The sequence below is a fragment of the Palaemon carinicauda genome, chromosome 12 (genome assembly GCF_036898095.1).
Source record: "Palaemon carinicauda isolate YSFRI2023 chromosome 12, ASM3689809v2, whole genome shotgun sequence".
In the NCBI taxonomy this organism is placed as follows: domain Eukaryota; kingdom Metazoa; phylum Arthropoda; class Malacostraca; order Decapoda; family Palaemonidae; genus Palaemon; species Palaemon carinicauda.
In genome coordinates, this window is record NC_090736.1 from 10,627,091 (window position 1) to 10,645,378 (window position 18,288).

General features: G+C 40.8%; 1 protein-coding gene across 1 annotated transcript in view; it reads left to right on the top strand.

The window, feature by feature from the left end:
• Hel89B (histone acetyltransferase 1) overlaps positions 1-18,288 on the top strand; it is a 203,128-nt gene that overhangs the window by 40,866 nt on the left and 143,974 nt on the right. Inside the window, exons 6-8 of the mRNA XM_068384403.1 lie at positions 3,243-3,362; positions 12,434-12,592; positions 15,559-15,694. Of these exons, the coding sequence (XP_068240504.1) occupies positions 3,243-3,362; positions 12,434-12,592; positions 15,559-15,694 (415 nt within the window). The remainder of the gene's footprint in view (positions 1-3,242; positions 3,363-12,433; positions 12,593-15,558; positions 15,695-18,288) is intronic.

The window sequence follows — 18,288 nt, forward strand, 5'->3', positions numbered from 1 at the left end:
TTCTTCTTCACACACTTCTTCTTAGAAGGGATAAGCAGCAGTAGTAGTTGTGCAGAAGGCCTCTTGCAAAGTTCCTTGGGAATTCTAGCATGCAGTTATCTTTTGGAGGAAATGACCAATCTCACCTGCTGAGTGTTCCTTAGTGTTATGACATATGAGAATGATCCGGCACTTGGAAAGTTGCTTTCCCTCTTCCAGTGGAATTACCGGCTCTTACTATGACTGGTACCTTTGGTTGGTCGAACAGTTGTGAACCTAATGTGATGGTCTTCCGGGATTGAATATAGGTGAATGGTCTCAGTCGGAACCCAACACTGATTCTCTAGGCCCCGGGGAAAGTGAAATGTTTTGCACTCCTTTCCTATTCCTGCCATTAGGAGCATTCTTGTTCTTAACCCCTTCACTACGAAGCAGCAGATTCCCCTTCAAGATCTGCATACAAGATTTGTCATAATTGGATATACTTATTCTATAATAATCTACATTTCTGTGTTTATTTGTTATTCTGTTAATTACAAAATAAAATTTTCTAAAGTTTGGCTTTATTTACTATTGTATTTCACTCATACAACTGAAAAATTCTTTCTATGTAGAATAATTTTTTTTAGAATTTTTTTTGGTCGTATTATTTTACTCTAAACAATAGTAAAGCAATGTGATTCTGTGTGTAAAGACATTTTATATGTATTGCAAAGTGATTATTTAATTGTGTAATAATTCCACGATATATAGCCATCGAAAGATAAAAAACTATTTATCGGTAACAGACCACAGGAGACAGAAATGCAAAAAAAATGTCCCTTGGTTTCCTTTGATACAAAAAGTCTACGGTAATGTACAATTAGGAGGCATACGATGAACTAAAAACTTATATTCTGATGACTAAAGAAACATTTCACACAGAGAGAGAGAGAGAGAGAGAGAGAGAGAGAGAGAGAGAGAGAGAGAGAGAGAGAGAGAGAGAGAGAGAGAGAGAGAGAGAGAGAGGAGGGGGGGGGGGGGGGCCCTCTTCAAGTTTTTTTATATTGGCCTAAACATTTGCCAGAGAGAAAGAGGGGTAATTTAAATTTAGTTCACGAGAGAGAGGGAGAAAGAGGCGTAATATAAACTTAATTCGTCAGCTAAATACATTGGTTTGTTCTTCTGTTTCTCCACCTTACATGTGATGCTGTGAACTGGATAATTTCGGTTTTATGGTACTGTACAGTATTTCAGTGCTTGGAAATGGAAACAGTAGACTAACTTTTACTTGTGAAAACAATGGACAATACTGATACGAAATATATTATATATCTAAGACATAAAAATATTACTGTATTTTGTAGAAATAATACTTGAGAAAATAAGAAATTAAATAAGAAAAACATAAATCTTGCCATCTGTCATAGTGTTTACAGCTGTCAGGATTACAAATGCACTCTTACATATTGAATACTGCGTAGAATGACAATATCAATACAGGTAGTCATTGTCTTACGACTTATGCAACTTAAGAGTGTTCGACTTTATGACCACTTTTGCAATTGAGATAACGTCACAGGGCTGTCAAAAATAGTTAACTAAATAGGACAAATATTTTATTATAAGTAATATATTTTCTTTTATAAAAATTAACTAATTTCTCTTGATAAGTTAACGTTTTTTTTAATTTATTGATTTTTAAATAGAAAATATATTAAGAAAAGTTTTAATGTCTGTCGAGTTTACATTATATGGCTGGTGATGTCATATTTTCAGCAGAAAGCGAAAGGGCAAATATCAGTACGTTACCGATTAATATCAGTATTCCCGTTATTAAAAACATCGAGTAACGATCCCAAGTCATTCAAGGGTCTGTATCGCTTGTTATGAGTACTAAGAGTAAATTTGACTGCACCCAATCCAGAATCATCTCGGGCCTGAGTGTAGGAAACTTTGTTAGCACCGGTAGGTCCAAGGAATAGTCTCTTTCTGGCTTTGTGAGATAATCCGGTGAGCTTACGCCTTGGCTGATAAGAGAGTCGAGGCGCCAACCATGACCAGAGTTTACGAAGTCAGGGGTATTGCCCCAACTTTCACTTTCAAAAGATACCTGTCTGGGCCAAGTGATGAAGGCAGATTCCTGAAAGAGGCGGACACCATTACAACCTTCTATCCACAAGTCTCTTGACACCTTTATTCTTGGACCTGTGGTGGCTGCTCAAACTGTTGTGTAGCAAGCCCAGCTCCCTTGTGGGACAGATTGCATCTCGTCTATGGTAACTTTTTGGCATAAGTCAGGAATGAATTTAGTATAACTGGATCTTCTCCTTCATTCTGTTGCTCCTCTTTTGGTCTGTAGTTTAGGTGTTACAAGTTTGTAAGACCAGATGCTGGTAAGTTACACTATTATTATTACTATTACTAGTTAGGCTACAACCCTAGTTGGAAAAGGAAGATGCTTTAAGCTCAAAGGCTCCGACAGGGAATAATAGCCCAGTGAGGAAAGGAAATAAAGAAATAAATAAACTATATAAGAAATAATGAACAATTTAAATAAAATATTTTAAAATCAGTAACATCAAAACATATTTCATACATAAACTACGAACAGACTTATGTCAGCCTGTTCAACATAAAACATTTGCTGCAAGTATGAACTTTTTAAGTTCTACCGATTCAACTACCCAATTAGGAAGATCATTCCACAACTTGGTCACAGCTGGAATAGAACTTCTAAAATACTGTGTAGTATTGAGCCTCATGATGGAGAGGGCCTGACTATTAGAATTAAGTGGATGTCTAGTATTACGAACAGGATGGAACTGTAGGAGAAGATCTGAATATAAAGGATGATCAGAATTATGGAATATCTTATGCACACATGCATAACGAACTAATTGAACAATGCTGCCAGAGATTAATATCTAAATCAGGAATAAGAAATTTAATAGACTGTAAGTTCCTATAAACAAATAAAGATGTGAATCGGCAGCTGAAGAATAGACAGGAGAACAATACTCAAAACAAGGTAGAATGAAAGAATTAAAACACTACTTCAGAATAGATTGATCACTGAAAATCTTAAAAGACTCAATTAGCCAATTTTTTGTGTAATTGATGAAGATACAGACCTAATGTGTTCCATTCTTTGTAACCTAAGAAGTATCGAGGAAGGAAGTTATATTAAAGGACTCAGGTTTGTATAGCTATGAAAAATGCAAATTTTAAAATTCAGTCATTTTTGTACCAGTACTACTTTGTATTTCTCATTACATTTGCAGAATCCGGATGAGGGACCAGAGAGGAAACGACCGCGCATATGTAGTAAAGGGCTGACTGATGAAGCGTATAGTGATGATGAAAGTCAGATGGTGGTAGATGAAGGACCTGCAAGTGAAGAGGTACCTTTACTTATTTCTGTACTTGTTTATCAATCTTTTTAACATTGTTTTTATATAGTTTTGGGACCTAAAAATTTCATTCAACCATGCCCTTAGTTTTAGGATAACATTCATTTCAGAACTGTCAAGAGAAAGTTTGCTGAAACTTGTCTCTAAAGTTACTCAGCAATCCAAATTAACATTAAGTTATGTCTTGAATTTTGTCATTTAACCACAGATAAACACTGTACTAATGAAGGTATTCCCATGGACTTCTCATTTAAACACCCATGAATTGTTGCTAGGTAAAGTACTGTAGTGTATTTTATGTTTAGTCAAGAAAAATTTAAATTATATCAGTCTGTTTTTCTGGGTAATTATAAAATTCTATGTTTTTAGGGGATGAGGAATTTTTTGGTGCATTTTACAGTATAGATAGATACAGGTTGGTTGTGTCAGGATGGAGACGAAGGTCATTGCTTCTTCTAAGTTGCTAGTAATGAGTAATGAACACCATTAGGTAATCGGTTACAGTTAAGCCATTTAAGGACTGTATGAGAATTGAGGTGGAACTATGAAAGACCCTAAATCAGGCCAATGAATTTCCCTTTAAAAAACAATTTGTTGCTAGCCTTTGCCAAGTGAGAAAACTTATTTGAATACACACACTTTTGGCCTAAAAGCACTCATACTCTGGGATAGGGTTTGATAAGACTTTCCTTTATCCTAGTACTTGTAGTTTAGAACAAGAAATCCAAACGCATAACATTTAGTAGCCATTTTATTCCATAACTAGTGTACATAATACAAACCTTTGACCTTTAATATGAGTCGATTTCAGTGAAGCTAGAATAGCTGTTCAGCTTTTAACGAAGTAAATACAGCTGGCTGTTGGGTGGCGGGTAAGCTCCGCCTACCCAACTGATAGCGCTACCTTCACTTTGACTTTGGCCGCTGTTTTGTACAGACATCCTTTTCAGCATCGTACTTTGGCTCTATTCACAATCTGCTTTTTCTTTTTAGGTGGTTGTGGACTTATTTACTCTGTTGTTCTTGTTATCGGCTCAGTGGGCAGATATGAGGTGGTGTACTGGAAAGCCGGGCCGAGGATGTGCCAATATATAAGTAAGCCGAAAGTCGAGCCTCATCATCTTTGTTGCTTCTGCAGGTAGCATGATTATTTGCAGGGTTTTCCTTGTCCTGAGTGTAGGGAGCATTCTCCTGTGCAATGGACTGAGTTCATGAAGAAGTTAGAGAGAGATTCTTCAGAGTTAGTCTTGGGTGTGCTCAAGCTGATGCCCAAGAACCTCTAGCTCCTTCATTCTACCTTCAGGATCAAAGTCCACTGCACATTCTTCTTCTTTCTCCAAGGCTGAGGCCTTCAGAGGAAGATTGAGGAAAAAGGGAGACTCCAACCTTCCCTCAGAGATTTCGCTGACTGAGATAGGAGTATTGCCTGCCACTAATCGCCCAAAACTCTTCCGCTGATGTAATCTCTGACTACTCTTGTAAGGACTTGAACCTTAGCTTGCTGTGGCCTGTCCTTGGAATTGGAGAAATTCCTAGGGATACTAGCAGCTGCAAGAATCTAGCAGCTTTCTTGCCCTGTTGCTGCTCCCCCCTTCCCTGGAGAAAGGAGCTCTGAATATGTCCTTGCCTGCTAATGCAGATGAGTCTCTGTCTCCTGTTGCTGAGAGTCGGTTTGGAGTCATGAAACCCTTGACCACATTGAAGAAGCGTGGTTGCTCCTAACCACCTGCCTTGTTTTTTTTCTGTACCTTCTATCCCTGCTGTGGAGTTGCCTGCCGCTAGGAAGAAGAGGTGGAGTTTTCCGATGCACAGGATGACAAATCTTTGAGACAATTGCATCTCCTCCCAGTTCCTCTATTGTTTTGTGGGAGTAGCAGCGCAGTATCAAAACACTTTGGCTCGGGGAGGCATTGAGGTACATGGTTTTAGGGTTCCTAACCTTGTCAAATCTTTTTGGAGAATTGACACAAGCCCTATTGGTCAGGTCTATGAGCTACTCTCTAGTCCATCTCCTGCCCAGGGACATTCCTAAGCGCTCATTAATGCCAGATTGTAAGAAACACACTACATGTTCATGATCACTGGTAGGCGCACGAACACTAGCATGCGCCAAATTACTAGTACGAACACAATAGTCATCTTGATCTTGTTCTCGTGCATGTGGCAAACATTCATGATCCCCATGTCGTCAACCTAGGGGCAGCGAATCATCAAAATCACGATCCCCAAAGATGAAGTCTCCTTGCAGTTGGTTCTCACAGGATCGGCAAAAAGCACTGCAGATCCAGTGATTCCTCCCTCGGCTATATAGCAGTGGGAGAAGTCTCCCCTGGGGGAAAACCTATCACGTTGGGTTTAAAGATTTATAGGTCGCTCATGAATGTCAAAGGTAAAGGACAGGACAAAGCATAGAGACTGACCATATATAGATATGGTTAGTCCTAAGCCCCCTATCCATCAAGCTAGAACCATGAAGAGCCAGACAATGGCTGCTGATGACTTGCCAGGTAGGATCTCAAACCCCTGTCTAACAGATTGGCATGCAGCAGGGACATTTCCAATAGGGTACCACAACCCAAAGACAAGCCTGACCAGAAGACCAAGTGGAGGGATAGGACTTTCTGATCCTTCGTCCTGCAGGAATCGTGATTTAATTGCAGTCATGTCACCTGTTTCCTCCGATCTCCAAGAGGCACAGCCTAAAATATTTTATTTTTCCTTATTTCCTTATTTCCTTTCCTTACTGGGCTATTTTCCCTGTTGGGGCCCCTGGGCTTGTAGCATCCTGCTTTTCCAACTAGGGTTGTAGCTTAGCATTTAATAATAATAATAATAATAAAAGTCTGTCAATGGCTCTAGACTGGTTTTGGTCACAAGACATGTCTTCGTGGCAGGTCTGGTCAGTCTCTAACAATACCTTTAGATGCAGAGATGACTCTTCTTGGCATAAGCCTCTTTCACATCAGCAAGAGAAGAAGAAACGGGGAACACCCAGGACAATCTTTTGACACTCCCCGAAGAAAAAAAGGAGTTTTCCTCTAGTAGAAGCAGCTCAAGTCACTGCTCTTCCTCCAAAGGGATACATTTTGATCAATCAGGCTGCTCTAGTTTTGGGGTGTTTGAATGTGCGTGGATATAGTACGATAGAGAGTAAAAGATGTGAGATTGGAACTATGTTTAGAAGTAGGAGGATGGATGTATTGGCCTTGTGTGAGACAAAGATGAAAGGAAAGGGTGAAGTGATGTTTGGTGAAATGTCTGGTAGAGTGTCTGGGATTGAAAGGGTAAGAGCGAGAGAGGGTGTGGCTTTATTGCTGAGTGAATGGATGACAGGTAAAGTAGTGGAATGGAAGGAGATATCATCTAGGTTAATGTGGGTAAGGGTTAGGTTGGGTAGGGAATGTTGGGCGTTTGTCAGTGCGTATGGGCCAGGTAGTGAGAAAAGTGAAGAAGAGCGGAATGAGTTCTGGAGTGAATTAACTAGGTGTGTAGAAGGACTGGGTAGAAGAAATTATGTAGTTGTTATGGGTGACTTAAGTGCTAGAGTGGGCGCTGGAGAGGTAGAAGGTGTCATTGGGAAGTATGGCGTACCAGGTGAAAATGAGAGTGGTGAGAGACTGGTAGATATGTGTGTTGAACAAGAGATGGTAATAAGTGCTAGCTTCTTTAAAAAGAAAGATAAAAATAAGTATACATGGGTAAGAGTGGCAAATGGAAGAGTAGTAGAAAGGGCATTAATGGATTATGTGTTGATAACTGAAAGAATGTTTGGAAGATTGAAAGACGTGCACGTGTTTAGGGGTATGGCTAAGGGCATGTCTGATCATTTTTTGGTGGAAGGAAAATTAGTTGTAGCAAAAGAGTGGGGGAATAGAGTAGGTGGATGTAAAAGGGAGCTAGTGAGGGTTGAAGAGCTAATAAAACCGGGGGTAAAAAGTAAATATCAGGAAAGGTTGAAAATGGCATATGACGAGGTGAGAGTAAGAGAAACTGGTAATTTAGAGGAGGAGTGGAAGTTAGCAAAAGAAAATTTTGTTGGGATTGCAAGTGATGTATGTGGCAAGAAGGTTGTTGGAGGCAGCATGAGGAAGGGCAGTGAATGGTGGAATGAAGGAGTGAAGGTAAAAGTGGAAGAGAAAAAGAGGGCTTTTGAAGAATGGCTGCAGAGTAATAGTATAGAGAAGTATGAAAAATATAGAGAGCAAAAGGTGGAAGTAAAGCGCAAGGTACGTGAGGCAAAGAGGGCAGCTGACCTGAGGTGGGGTCAGGGACTGGGTCAGTCATATGAAGAGAATAAGAAGAAGTTTTGGAAAGAAGTGAAGAGAGTAAGGAAGGCCGGCGCAAGAATTGAAGAGACAGTGAAAGATGGAAATGGAAGGTTGTTAAAAGGAGAGGAGGCAAGGAAAAGGTGGGCGGAATATTTTGAAAGTTTGCTGAATGTTGAGGATGATAGGGAGGCAGATATAATTGCTGTTCCAGGTGTTGAGGTGCCAGTGATGGGAGATGAGAATGAGAGAGAGATTACAATAGAGGAAGTGAGGAGAGCACTAGATGAAACGAGAGTAGGAAAAGCATCTGGTATGGATGGTGTGAAAGCTGAGATGTTGAAGGAAGGGGGTGTGACTGTACTTGAATGGTTGGTGAGATTGTTTAATGTGTGTTTTGTGTTGTCAATGGTACCAGTAGATTGGGTCTGTGCATGTATTGTACCACTATATAAGGGTAAGGGAGATGTGCATGAGTGTTGTAATTCAAGAGGTATTAGTTTGTTGAGTGTAGTTGGAAAAGTGTATGGTAGAGTACTGATTAGTAGGATTAAGGATAAAACAGAAAATGCAATCTTGGAAGTACAGGGTGGTTTTAGAAGAGGTAGGGGTTGTATGAATCAGATTTTTGCAGTTAGGCAGATATGCGAGAAATATTTAGCAAAAGGTAAGGAGGTGTATGTTGCGTTTATGGATCTGGAGAAAGCATATGATAGAGTTGATAGGGAAGCAATGTGGAATGTGATGAGGTTATATGGAGTTGGTGGAAGGTTGTTGCAAACAGTGAAAAGTTTCTACAAAGGTAGTAAAGCATGTGTTAGAATAGAAAATGAAATGAGCGATTGGTTTCCGGTGAGAGTGGGGCTGAGACAGGGATGTGTGATGTCGCCGTGGTTGTTTAACTTGTATGTTGATGGAGTGGTGAGAGAGGTGAATGCTTGAGTGCTTGGACGAGGATTAAAACTGGTAGGCGAGAATGATCATGAATGGGAGGTAAATCAGTTGTTGTTTGCGGATGATACTGTACTGGTAGCAGACACAGAAGAGAAGCTTGACCGACTAGTGACAGAATTTGGAAGGGTGTGTGAGAGAAGGAAGTTGAGAGTAAATGTGGGTAAGAGTAAGGTTATGAGATGTACGAGAAGGGAAGGTGGTGCAAGGTTGAATGTCATGTTGAATGGAGAGTTACTTGAGGAGGTGGATCAGTTTAAGTACTTGGGGTCTGTTGTTGCAGCAAATGGTGGAGTGGAAGCAGATGTACGTCAGAGAGTCAATGAAGGTTGCAAAGTGTTGGGGGCAGTTAAGGGAGTAGTAAAAAATAGAGGGTTGGGCATGAATGTAAAGAGAGTTCTATATGAGAAAGTGATTGTACCAACTGTGATGTATGGATCGGAGTTGTGGGGAATGAAAGTGATGGAGAGACAGAAATTGAATGTGTTTGAGATGAAGTGTCTGAGGAGTATGGCTGGTGTATCTCGAGTAGATAGGGTTAGGAACGAAGTGGTGAGGGTGAGAACGGGTGTAAGAAATGAGTTAGTGGCTAGAGTGGATATGAATGTGTTGAGGTGGTTTGGCCATGTTGAGAGAATGGAAAATGGCTGTCTGCTAAAGAAGGTGATGAATGCAAGAGTTGATGGGAGAAGTACAAGAGGAAGGCCAAGGTTTGGGTGGATGGATGGTGTGAAGAAAGCTCTGGGTGATAGGAGGATAGATGTGAGAGAGGCAAGAGAGCGTGCTAGAAATAGGAATGAATGGCGAGCGATTGTGACGCAGTTCCGGTAGGCCCTGCTGCTTCCTCCGGTGCCTTAGATGACCGCGGAGGTAGCAGCAGTAGGGGACTCAGCAGTATGAAGCTTCATCTGTGGTGGAAATGTGGGAGGTTGGGCTGTGGCACCCTAGCAGTACCAGCTGAACTCGGCTGAGTCCCTGGTTAGGCTGGAGGAACGTAGAGAATAGAGGTCCCCTTTTTTGTTTTGTTTCTTGATGTTGTCGGCTACCCCCCAAAAATTGGGGGAAGTGCCTTTGGTATATGGATGGAGGCTGCTCAATGTCTCACTCTCCCTTCTCACCCTTGGGAGACCATGTTGCCTAGTGCCTCCTTGATCTCAGAGGACAAGAGAGTAAAGGGTTGCAAGGCTGTAAACCAATCTTCAGTGTCCAATCCCTTCTTCCTTGGAGGAGTATAGACCAGGCACTGGCCTGGGACTGGAGAGAGCACACTAAGGGGCAAGAGGAAGCAACATTTGCTTCTGTTGAGACCTCCTCTGGGGGATAGGAGAGGATTCTCAGGCAAGAGAAGGTTCCCTTCCTCTTGACTCGGGTCCTCTCCTTGCAAAGACGGAGAATCTGGAGTCAAATCAACTTTCCTAAAGGTCTTATCTCTCATCGGGAAGTTGAATGACCTTGGAGAAGCCTACACAAAACTTATCATAAGCTGGATGATGCTGGAAATTGATTGATGTTTTGGATTCCCTCAATGTTCCAGGCCTACCCTTGAGCTTCCTTGGTTGATAGTTGTGAAAGACACACTTGTCAGAGTGAATGTGCAGGTCACCAGATCCAAGAATTACTCCCATCGAGCTGCTCCACCAAGCTCCCCCCACCAGGCTTTTCTTGATAGCGGAAGATTTACGTACTGGTCGTGGTAGTCCCTTCACCTCCTCTAATTGATTCAGCAACAGCATCGCTGACAACAGGCACCACTGCGGATAGGCTGAAGTACGAGGGCACTTTTTTCTCGATTGGTAAGTCCAGGACCATGGAAGCTGGGGCTATGGCCAGCCTGCAAGCTACTAGCTGGATAGATCACTGGGCTGGCATGGTAGCATACTTTGCTTCACCTGGCATGATTTGACATGCAATGTACGTCATTGTAGGGAGAGGTTTAAGAGAATCCAGTTCTTCTGATCAGAGCTTAAGAGGTTGTTCCTCAGCACTGGTAGGGTGAAGAAGTCAATATCCAAGAATACAGTCTCATTCTTACTTTGTCAGTGAGACCATCAAGCTTGTATAATCTGCCTCTAGGGAAGCCCCGAGCGATCCATTTACTGCGCAAGTGCATGAAGTCAGAGGAATCGGTTCCACCCTCACCCTAGTAAGAATTTGGCCATGGCATAAGTGCTGAAGGCAGTAGTTTGGAGTCCCCAAACAACCTTCACTGCCCACTACCTGTGGGAGTATGCCCACTAGTTCCTGAACTTATTCTCCCTATGACCAATGGTAGCTGCTCAACAATTTGTGCAACTAGCCTAGCTTCCTGATATTACAAAAACCATCTCATCTTAGATTGCGGTTGCTTTATGTGTCCAAGAGTGAAAGGTAAGAATGTCAGGCTCTTTCCTTTCTTCATCCCTTCCTTTGGGGTTTAGCAGTCATGTCATTATGGCACTGGACTGGATGATTTATGCAGGTAAGGTACTCAACAGAGTACCTTTCCTTTACTTTAATTTGCATTGAAGTATCTCTCCCACCTTTCTGTACAAGCAGAAGGATGGATAAAATGTATATACACTCATTTCTCATATAATGCCTATATACTCAGATACTTGTCCAGAAGGATATGGAATCCTTCTAGACCATCCACTAATCGCTAGTGGAGGCCTAGCCAAACACCTGCAATATCTCTAATGCTCATGTAGTTAGTAGGTTGAAGGGACTCATGACATTCACTCCTTTTTACAGAACCAAAGTAAATTGATAATACCTTGGTCAGTAAAACCTGCCAGTTTGGTTATAGGGACTTGCACCTTCCAAAGGAGGAGTCTCCTATTAAAAGTTGAAGGTTCGTATTACTGTATGTATAGGAACAAATAAATTTTTTTAAAAACTATTTGTACTTTTCCTAACCATACAAACCTGAGACCTTTAATGTTACATTGCCCTCCTCAACCACCCCAAAGGGTTAAGTCAAAGGTCAGTGAAGGTAGCGCTACCAATTAGGTGGCCCATTTGTGTTTACCTCGTTAATAGCTTAAGGGTGTTCCACCTTTTCTGAAGTCATGCTCTTATTAAAGATCTCTGGTTTGTAGGGTTAGAAAAATTACAAATGAATTACAAAATATGTGATTTTGTTGACAACTATAGTTAGTACAATAAGTCATCGGTTTTTCAAAGATTTATTTTATTTTAGAAAAATTATACGCTTGCAAGTCATCAGAGAACATCTTAATACAATTTGCTTTCTGTATGTTTGATGGCTATTTTTATGGATGTGATGATTTTGAGATTTTTTGATGTGACTCCTCAAAGAATATCTCAAGTGATTGAGATTTTGTAGACCTAATTTTTAAAGGTAGCAACTGTCATATTTTGGTAGAAGGAACATGATGATGTAAATAGAAAAATAGGTAAGCTACAGTACAGTACAAAATATTACATCGTATATAGCTGGATTTAGGAATGATTGTTATGCCTATTCTCTTTCAACTATGATGAAATAGTAACAACCAAATTCATTCACTTACAGTGCGGTATAAACATGTACAGTATAGAAATATGCTATTTAATGTACAGTAAATGAGGAATGTTAGATTTTGAGAATATTTATTTGTTAACTTATTTTATATCATTATATTGTATTATTATTATTATTGTTATTATTATTATTATTATTATTATTATTATTATTATTATTATTATTATACAATCTTTTGATAATTTCTTTAGCATTCTCTTGTACTTTACCTTTTACATATTCCCTTTATTTCTATGAAAACATATTTGAATAATGTATAGAAATACTTGCAAGCTTAGTCTCTTGTGGGTAATTTTGTCAATTTTTTATTTGTCTTTTAAAAGGTATGTGAATGGCCGTTGGAAATGTTCTGCAATCTATTGTCGACGGATTTATTCAGCGTCTCATGGGAATCCCGGCATGGTGCCGCCACAGCCCTCAGGCAGATTATCAGTATTCATGGTCAAGGAGCTGGGAAAGCCACTTATCATTCAAAGGAGCAGGTAAAAGGGGTTTTTATAGGTTTAAAACTTTTACATATATAGCAAAAGTCAGTGGGAAATAATGAAAGGTTTTAGTACCTAGCATTTTAGTACTGTACTGTGCCCTGAAGTGTATATTAAAATGCACGAAAGTGGTAAATACTAAAATCTTTAATTTCTCACTGGCTTTTGCTGTATATTCAGTCATGTGATCCTTGTGATAGTAAATCCTTTACATACATGAATAATTTTTTAATATAGTTAAATTTGACTACTGTATAAATAGTTGTTAATATAGGTCTTATGATGGATAAGCAGGAAGTAATCGGAAAATCAGATTAAAGGAACACAGAAGAGCTATGCTTAAAATGATTAGAAGTGTTGTTGCAGTACAGTATTGACAAGTAAGAGATTAAATTGATTTTTAAACTACCAAAATGATATATAAAAGTAATGAGATATAGGGTAACAAGTATTTGGAATGAAAGCCTTTCTCTAAATAAGTTTTCTGAAATACAAAGAATGTCTTTTAAAGTAGGGTTAACAAGCATTGTCAATGATATACAGTAAAAATGAATCCATAAATCCTTACTTGACCTAAAACCTAATGATCCTGTGCAAATGGATTATTTTATGATCCAGAGTTGCTAGGTAGTATTTCAATGGAAATGGGGATAGGAGTATTGGTTTATATATAAGAAGCAGCTGCTGTCTCCGGAAAACTATTCTGTGTACCTTTGTTATGATGGTTAATGTATCCCAGAACTCTCAAGAATGTGCTGAAACTCTTAACAGAAATACATACATACATACATATACCAAAGGCACTTCCCCCAATTTTGGGAGGTAGCCGACATCAACAAGAAACAAAACAAAAAAGGGGACCTCTACTCTCTACGTTCCTCCAGCCTAACCAGGGACTCAGCCGAGTTCAGCTGGTACTGCTAGGGTGCCACAGCCCAACCTCCCACATTTCCACCACAGATGAAGCTTCATACTGCTGAGTCCCCTACTGCTGCTACCTCCGCGGTTATCTAAGGCACCGGAGGAAGCAGCAGGGCCTACCGGAACTGCGTCACAATCGCTCGCCATTCATTCCTATTTCTAGCACGCTCTCTTGCCTCTCTCACATCTGTCCTCCTATCACCCAGAGCTTTCTTCACACCATCCATCCACCCAAACCTTGGCCTTCCTCTGTACTTCTCCCATCAACTCTTGCATTCATCACCTTCTTTAGCAGACAGCCATTTTCCATTCTCTCAACATGGCCAAACCACCTCAACACATTCATATCCACTCTAGCCGCTAACTCATTTCTTACACCCGTTCTCACCCTCACCACTTCGTTCCTAACCCTATCTACTCGAGATACACCAGCCATATTCCTTAAACACTTCATCTCAAACACATTCAATTTCTGTCTCTCCATCACTTTCATTCCCCACAACTCCGATTCATACATCACAGTTGGTACAATCACTTTCTCATATAGAACTCTCTTTACATTCATGCCCAACCCTCTATTTTTTACTACTCCCTTAACTGCCCCCAACACTTTGCAACCTTCATTGACTCTCTGACGTACATCTGCTTCCACTCCACCATTTGCTGCAACAACAGACCCCAAGTACTTGAACTGATCCACCTCCTCAAGTAACTCTCCATTCAACATGACATTCAACCTTGCACCACCTTCCCTTCTCGTACATCTCATAACCTTACTCTTACCCACATTAACTCTCAACTTCCTTCTCTCACACACCCTTCCAAATTCTGTCACAGAAATAATGTATGTAAAGTACAGTAGACATAGTTTATTCTAAGGTAATTGTATGATGTGCTACACCTTTCACATTTGAAATATGAGGTTGCTTTAGCACGTCAGTGAGTGGCAGGATATTAGGATCCAGGTTACAAACTCTTTTCAGCCTCAAAATAAGCAGTCTATAAGAGTGGCATGAGTTGCAGTAAGGCGAGGGTTTCACAGCAGAGGGGTCTAAAGTAAAGATAGAGTTGTAGGCTCTATGAAAGGATTTAAAACATGAGATGTGCTGTGCACCATCAGAACCTTTACTGAATGGTGTACTAGAAACACTAGGGGAGGGCAGTGTAGTTCAGGATCACTACCTTTAACTAAGGACTTACTGACAATGATGCAGAGATTGTTAAGGCGGGTCCACACGGTCGAGCGGTTCGACAGACAAGTGTTTGAAGGGATGTTCGAACGTGTGAACGGAGTATTTTGTTGTCGGCCGGTTCGAAGAAAGTCTGTTCTCGCCTGAACTTTGTAAGTGGGACTTCATTGTCCACAAACCTTATACATTTGTGGCTAACTCCACTTCTTCGAGCCGTTTGACAAGTAGGTTCGACAACCGGGTTCAACAAATTGTTCGACCGTATAAACACCTCTTTAGACAGATGGTACGTCTAACCCAAGCCATTGTTATTGTCATTAATCGCTAGACTGTCTCATTGCTTTACTAGTGGCCTAAAATATATTAAAAGGAAAAAAATGGGATTTTTTTTTTGTTTTGGTGGCAAGTGTCGGTATAACCGAGGTTCGAGAGAAAGGCTGTGTGAATATTGAGTAGTTTTTGGAAATAAGTTTTATTATTAAAATAACAATTTTATTCAATAATGTAGAATAATCATCAAAACTAAGGGTATTCATATTCTCATAAAAAACACATTATTTTGAATATTTGTTAATATGACAATACTTTGTTGTTATCATGAAATATTAATTAAACCACTGAATAATGTTACTTAATATTCAATTTAAAGGACATACTTACACCTCTTGAACTTACATTTCTGTTTTGATTTTTCCAATACTGGTTTAGGGATGAATTTTTTATATAGTCACCATTTTCATGCTCACAGTTCTTAAAATGTTTAAGTTTGGTATAGTACGTATCATATTTTTTCAAGTGATGTATATATCAGAATGCCTTAGTTTTTATCTAGAATTTTCTTCCATTTTCTAGATGGAGAAAAATCACCAGGCTTGGTTGGAGGACATGGCTGTAAGATTTTTGTGCGTTTTAGCTTTAGATCGCTTTGGAGATTTTGTGTCTGATCAAGTAGTGGCTCCAGTTCGAGAAACTTGTGCTCAAGCTTTAGGTAAGCAATTACTTTTCATGGTAGATGAACGTTGCTACAAAAGTACTGTAGATGATTGAAGCTTTAAAAGCATGTGACTAGCTATTAAACTTTAATTAGACCATGCCAATAAATACTATACAATAATTAAGAAATTAGGCTTTATGACTGAAGTTCAACCAGTAGTGTTAGTTCATTATATGCAAATAGTTTTTGACCCAAGTTGTATTCCAGTGCAAGTTGTAATTTTATTTTAAAGTTTCAATGCCTCGCTCTAATTTATCTTGCTAGAGGAGGTTGCTTTCATGAATGATAATTTTCCAGTTGTTAAATAAGGTTTGTTCCTACAAACCATCGTTCTTTACAATAGGAGAATAGAAAACAGGGAAGTTAGAACATGGCAGTTAAACTCATAATGAGGTGTAACAACCAACAGGTAATTAACCCCCTTGCTGGCTCACAGACAATTCACTTAGAACTCAGCTGTCAGTGAGAGCACACCGCTCTGGTTGGAGCTCTTTATTGGTAGTTTACTAATTCTTTTTCTTTAGTTCAACATGTTTTCTTAGTGAATGTTTCTTCAAGGATGCCTCCTGTTATGCGAAAATGTTCGGAGTACTGCTAAAGAGCTGTGGTACCTTAGAGAGTGCCCTTGAGGTTGATCCTCATCTGTTGGGCCCTCAGTGCCTAGGGCATACTTTTCCCAAGTTTCCCCTTGTGATTATTGTAGGGAGTGGCTATCCTCCTAGTTGGAGAAGTATGGCAGAAGGAAGAAGAAGCCTAAGAGAGATTCTTCGCCTTCAGGGCCATCCTCGAAGTCGAAGACGGCCTGAGCGGCTTATTCCACTTTCAGTACTCTTCTCTCTGACTCTCTTCTTCTTTGGCTTCCTCTGGGAGCCAATTGAGTAGGATTGGTGGTCCTTTAATCTCAAGGCAACCCTGAGGTAGGGAGGTCCATCTGTTTCCCCTAGCGAAAAGGTAGTACCTCCTTCACAGAGGGAGCCCTCTTTTCTTAAGAGGTCTAATGCTCCATATGTGCTGTGGCCCTCCTTGGGTATTGAAAGTTCCTCTTTGGAGGATAAGATGCAGCAGTTTCTGGATTCCAGGTGGCCGTTAGAGGACACTGCCTCACCAGTGTCTGCCCAGGAATCTTTGATCGTCGTCTCGGCGCCTGCAGAGGATGTACTTGAGAATGCCTCTCTAGATTCTTGGCCCTGCCCTTCTTTGGACTGGTCATCGCTTCAGCTGGGCAACCTCGGGAAGATCCTTGTTCTACGGAGAAGGATCCTAGACCTTCCCTTCAGAGGAGGTTTCTCTCATCCTCCAAGGGTGACTCGCCACTCAGACTGTCTTCTCTAAGGACTTGAAGAATCTTGCTCTCGTGCTCTTCCAGATGACAAGCTTTCTCAGCATGCGCTTCCCCAGATCATGTCTTGTTGTAGAACTTCTCGCAGTTCCAGACACGCTTGCAGGTGAGCTTCGCCTTTGTCTTCACTTGCAGTCCAGGTTCCTGCCTCGCAGGCCTTGTGCGCGCTCTCCAGTGCCTTGTCTTATCCCACTCCTCATAGGCATAGATCATCGCCTTCACGCCCTGCTGAACGGTCTTCCCCAGTGCCAGGCTTGCCATGAACAAGCCTTTCCTAGACTTATTTTGAGATGCTCATCGCCTCGTTATTCCACCAATTACCAGACTTTCTTTTGTCAATCTTCTCCTGTCAGAGGTGTTCCTGCAAGTCTCTCTCCTGGACACTCCTCGCCTAGTAGCTTGCACCAACCGTCCTTCAAACACTCATCTCCTTGTTTATTTTTTTGACAAGCCAAGCGCTTCTCGACGTTTGCCAACTTTTAAACACTTGTCTTGCTCTTCTTGTAAGTGATATTACGAGCTTTCCTCAGAAGACAATAAAGCACACTCAAGAGATCTTACGATCTTTACTCGTTAAAGGACAACGCTCACTCCCCCTGATTTTACTCAATTTGCCAACGATCCTATGACCTTTCCTACCTAGAGGACAATGCTCACTTGCCTCACGTTTGTAGGCCCCAATGCTCGTCCGATTGCTGCAAACAAAAGTCTTTCTTCACCTCTTCATGCTTGACATGAAAATTGCCATCTTCAACGAGCACAGGCTTCACCAAGATGTCCTTCTATAGATCATGGCAAACGCTCGCCATCTGTTCACCGCAGGCTCTCTTCTAAAGTAGAGGTAAGAGAGACTTCTCTAACCCTACGTCTGATGATCTTACAAGGCCACGATCTGAGCATGTGGAATGTGCGCTTACAAGATGTGCCGGACACCTGTCAGAAGCTTAGCCTTCTCCTTCCAGATGTAACCAGCCACCTACAAGGTGTTCTTTAGGTAAGCCTTCTCCTCAGATACCTTTGCATGCATAGAAAGAGTTACAGCCACTCTCCTAAGCAAGTTTGGGGGCTCCAAGGAAGGAGAATCCTGGTTCACCCCCCTCTTTGACAAGTATATTGTGTATCAAGGTCAAATCCAAAAAGGGGTAGTGCTCCAGTTACCCTCCCTAGAGGAGATACTCAGGTGAGAATCCATGGAGGTTCATTCTCCTTAAGAGAGATTTCTTTGGTAGAGAACTATTGGCTCTTGCTG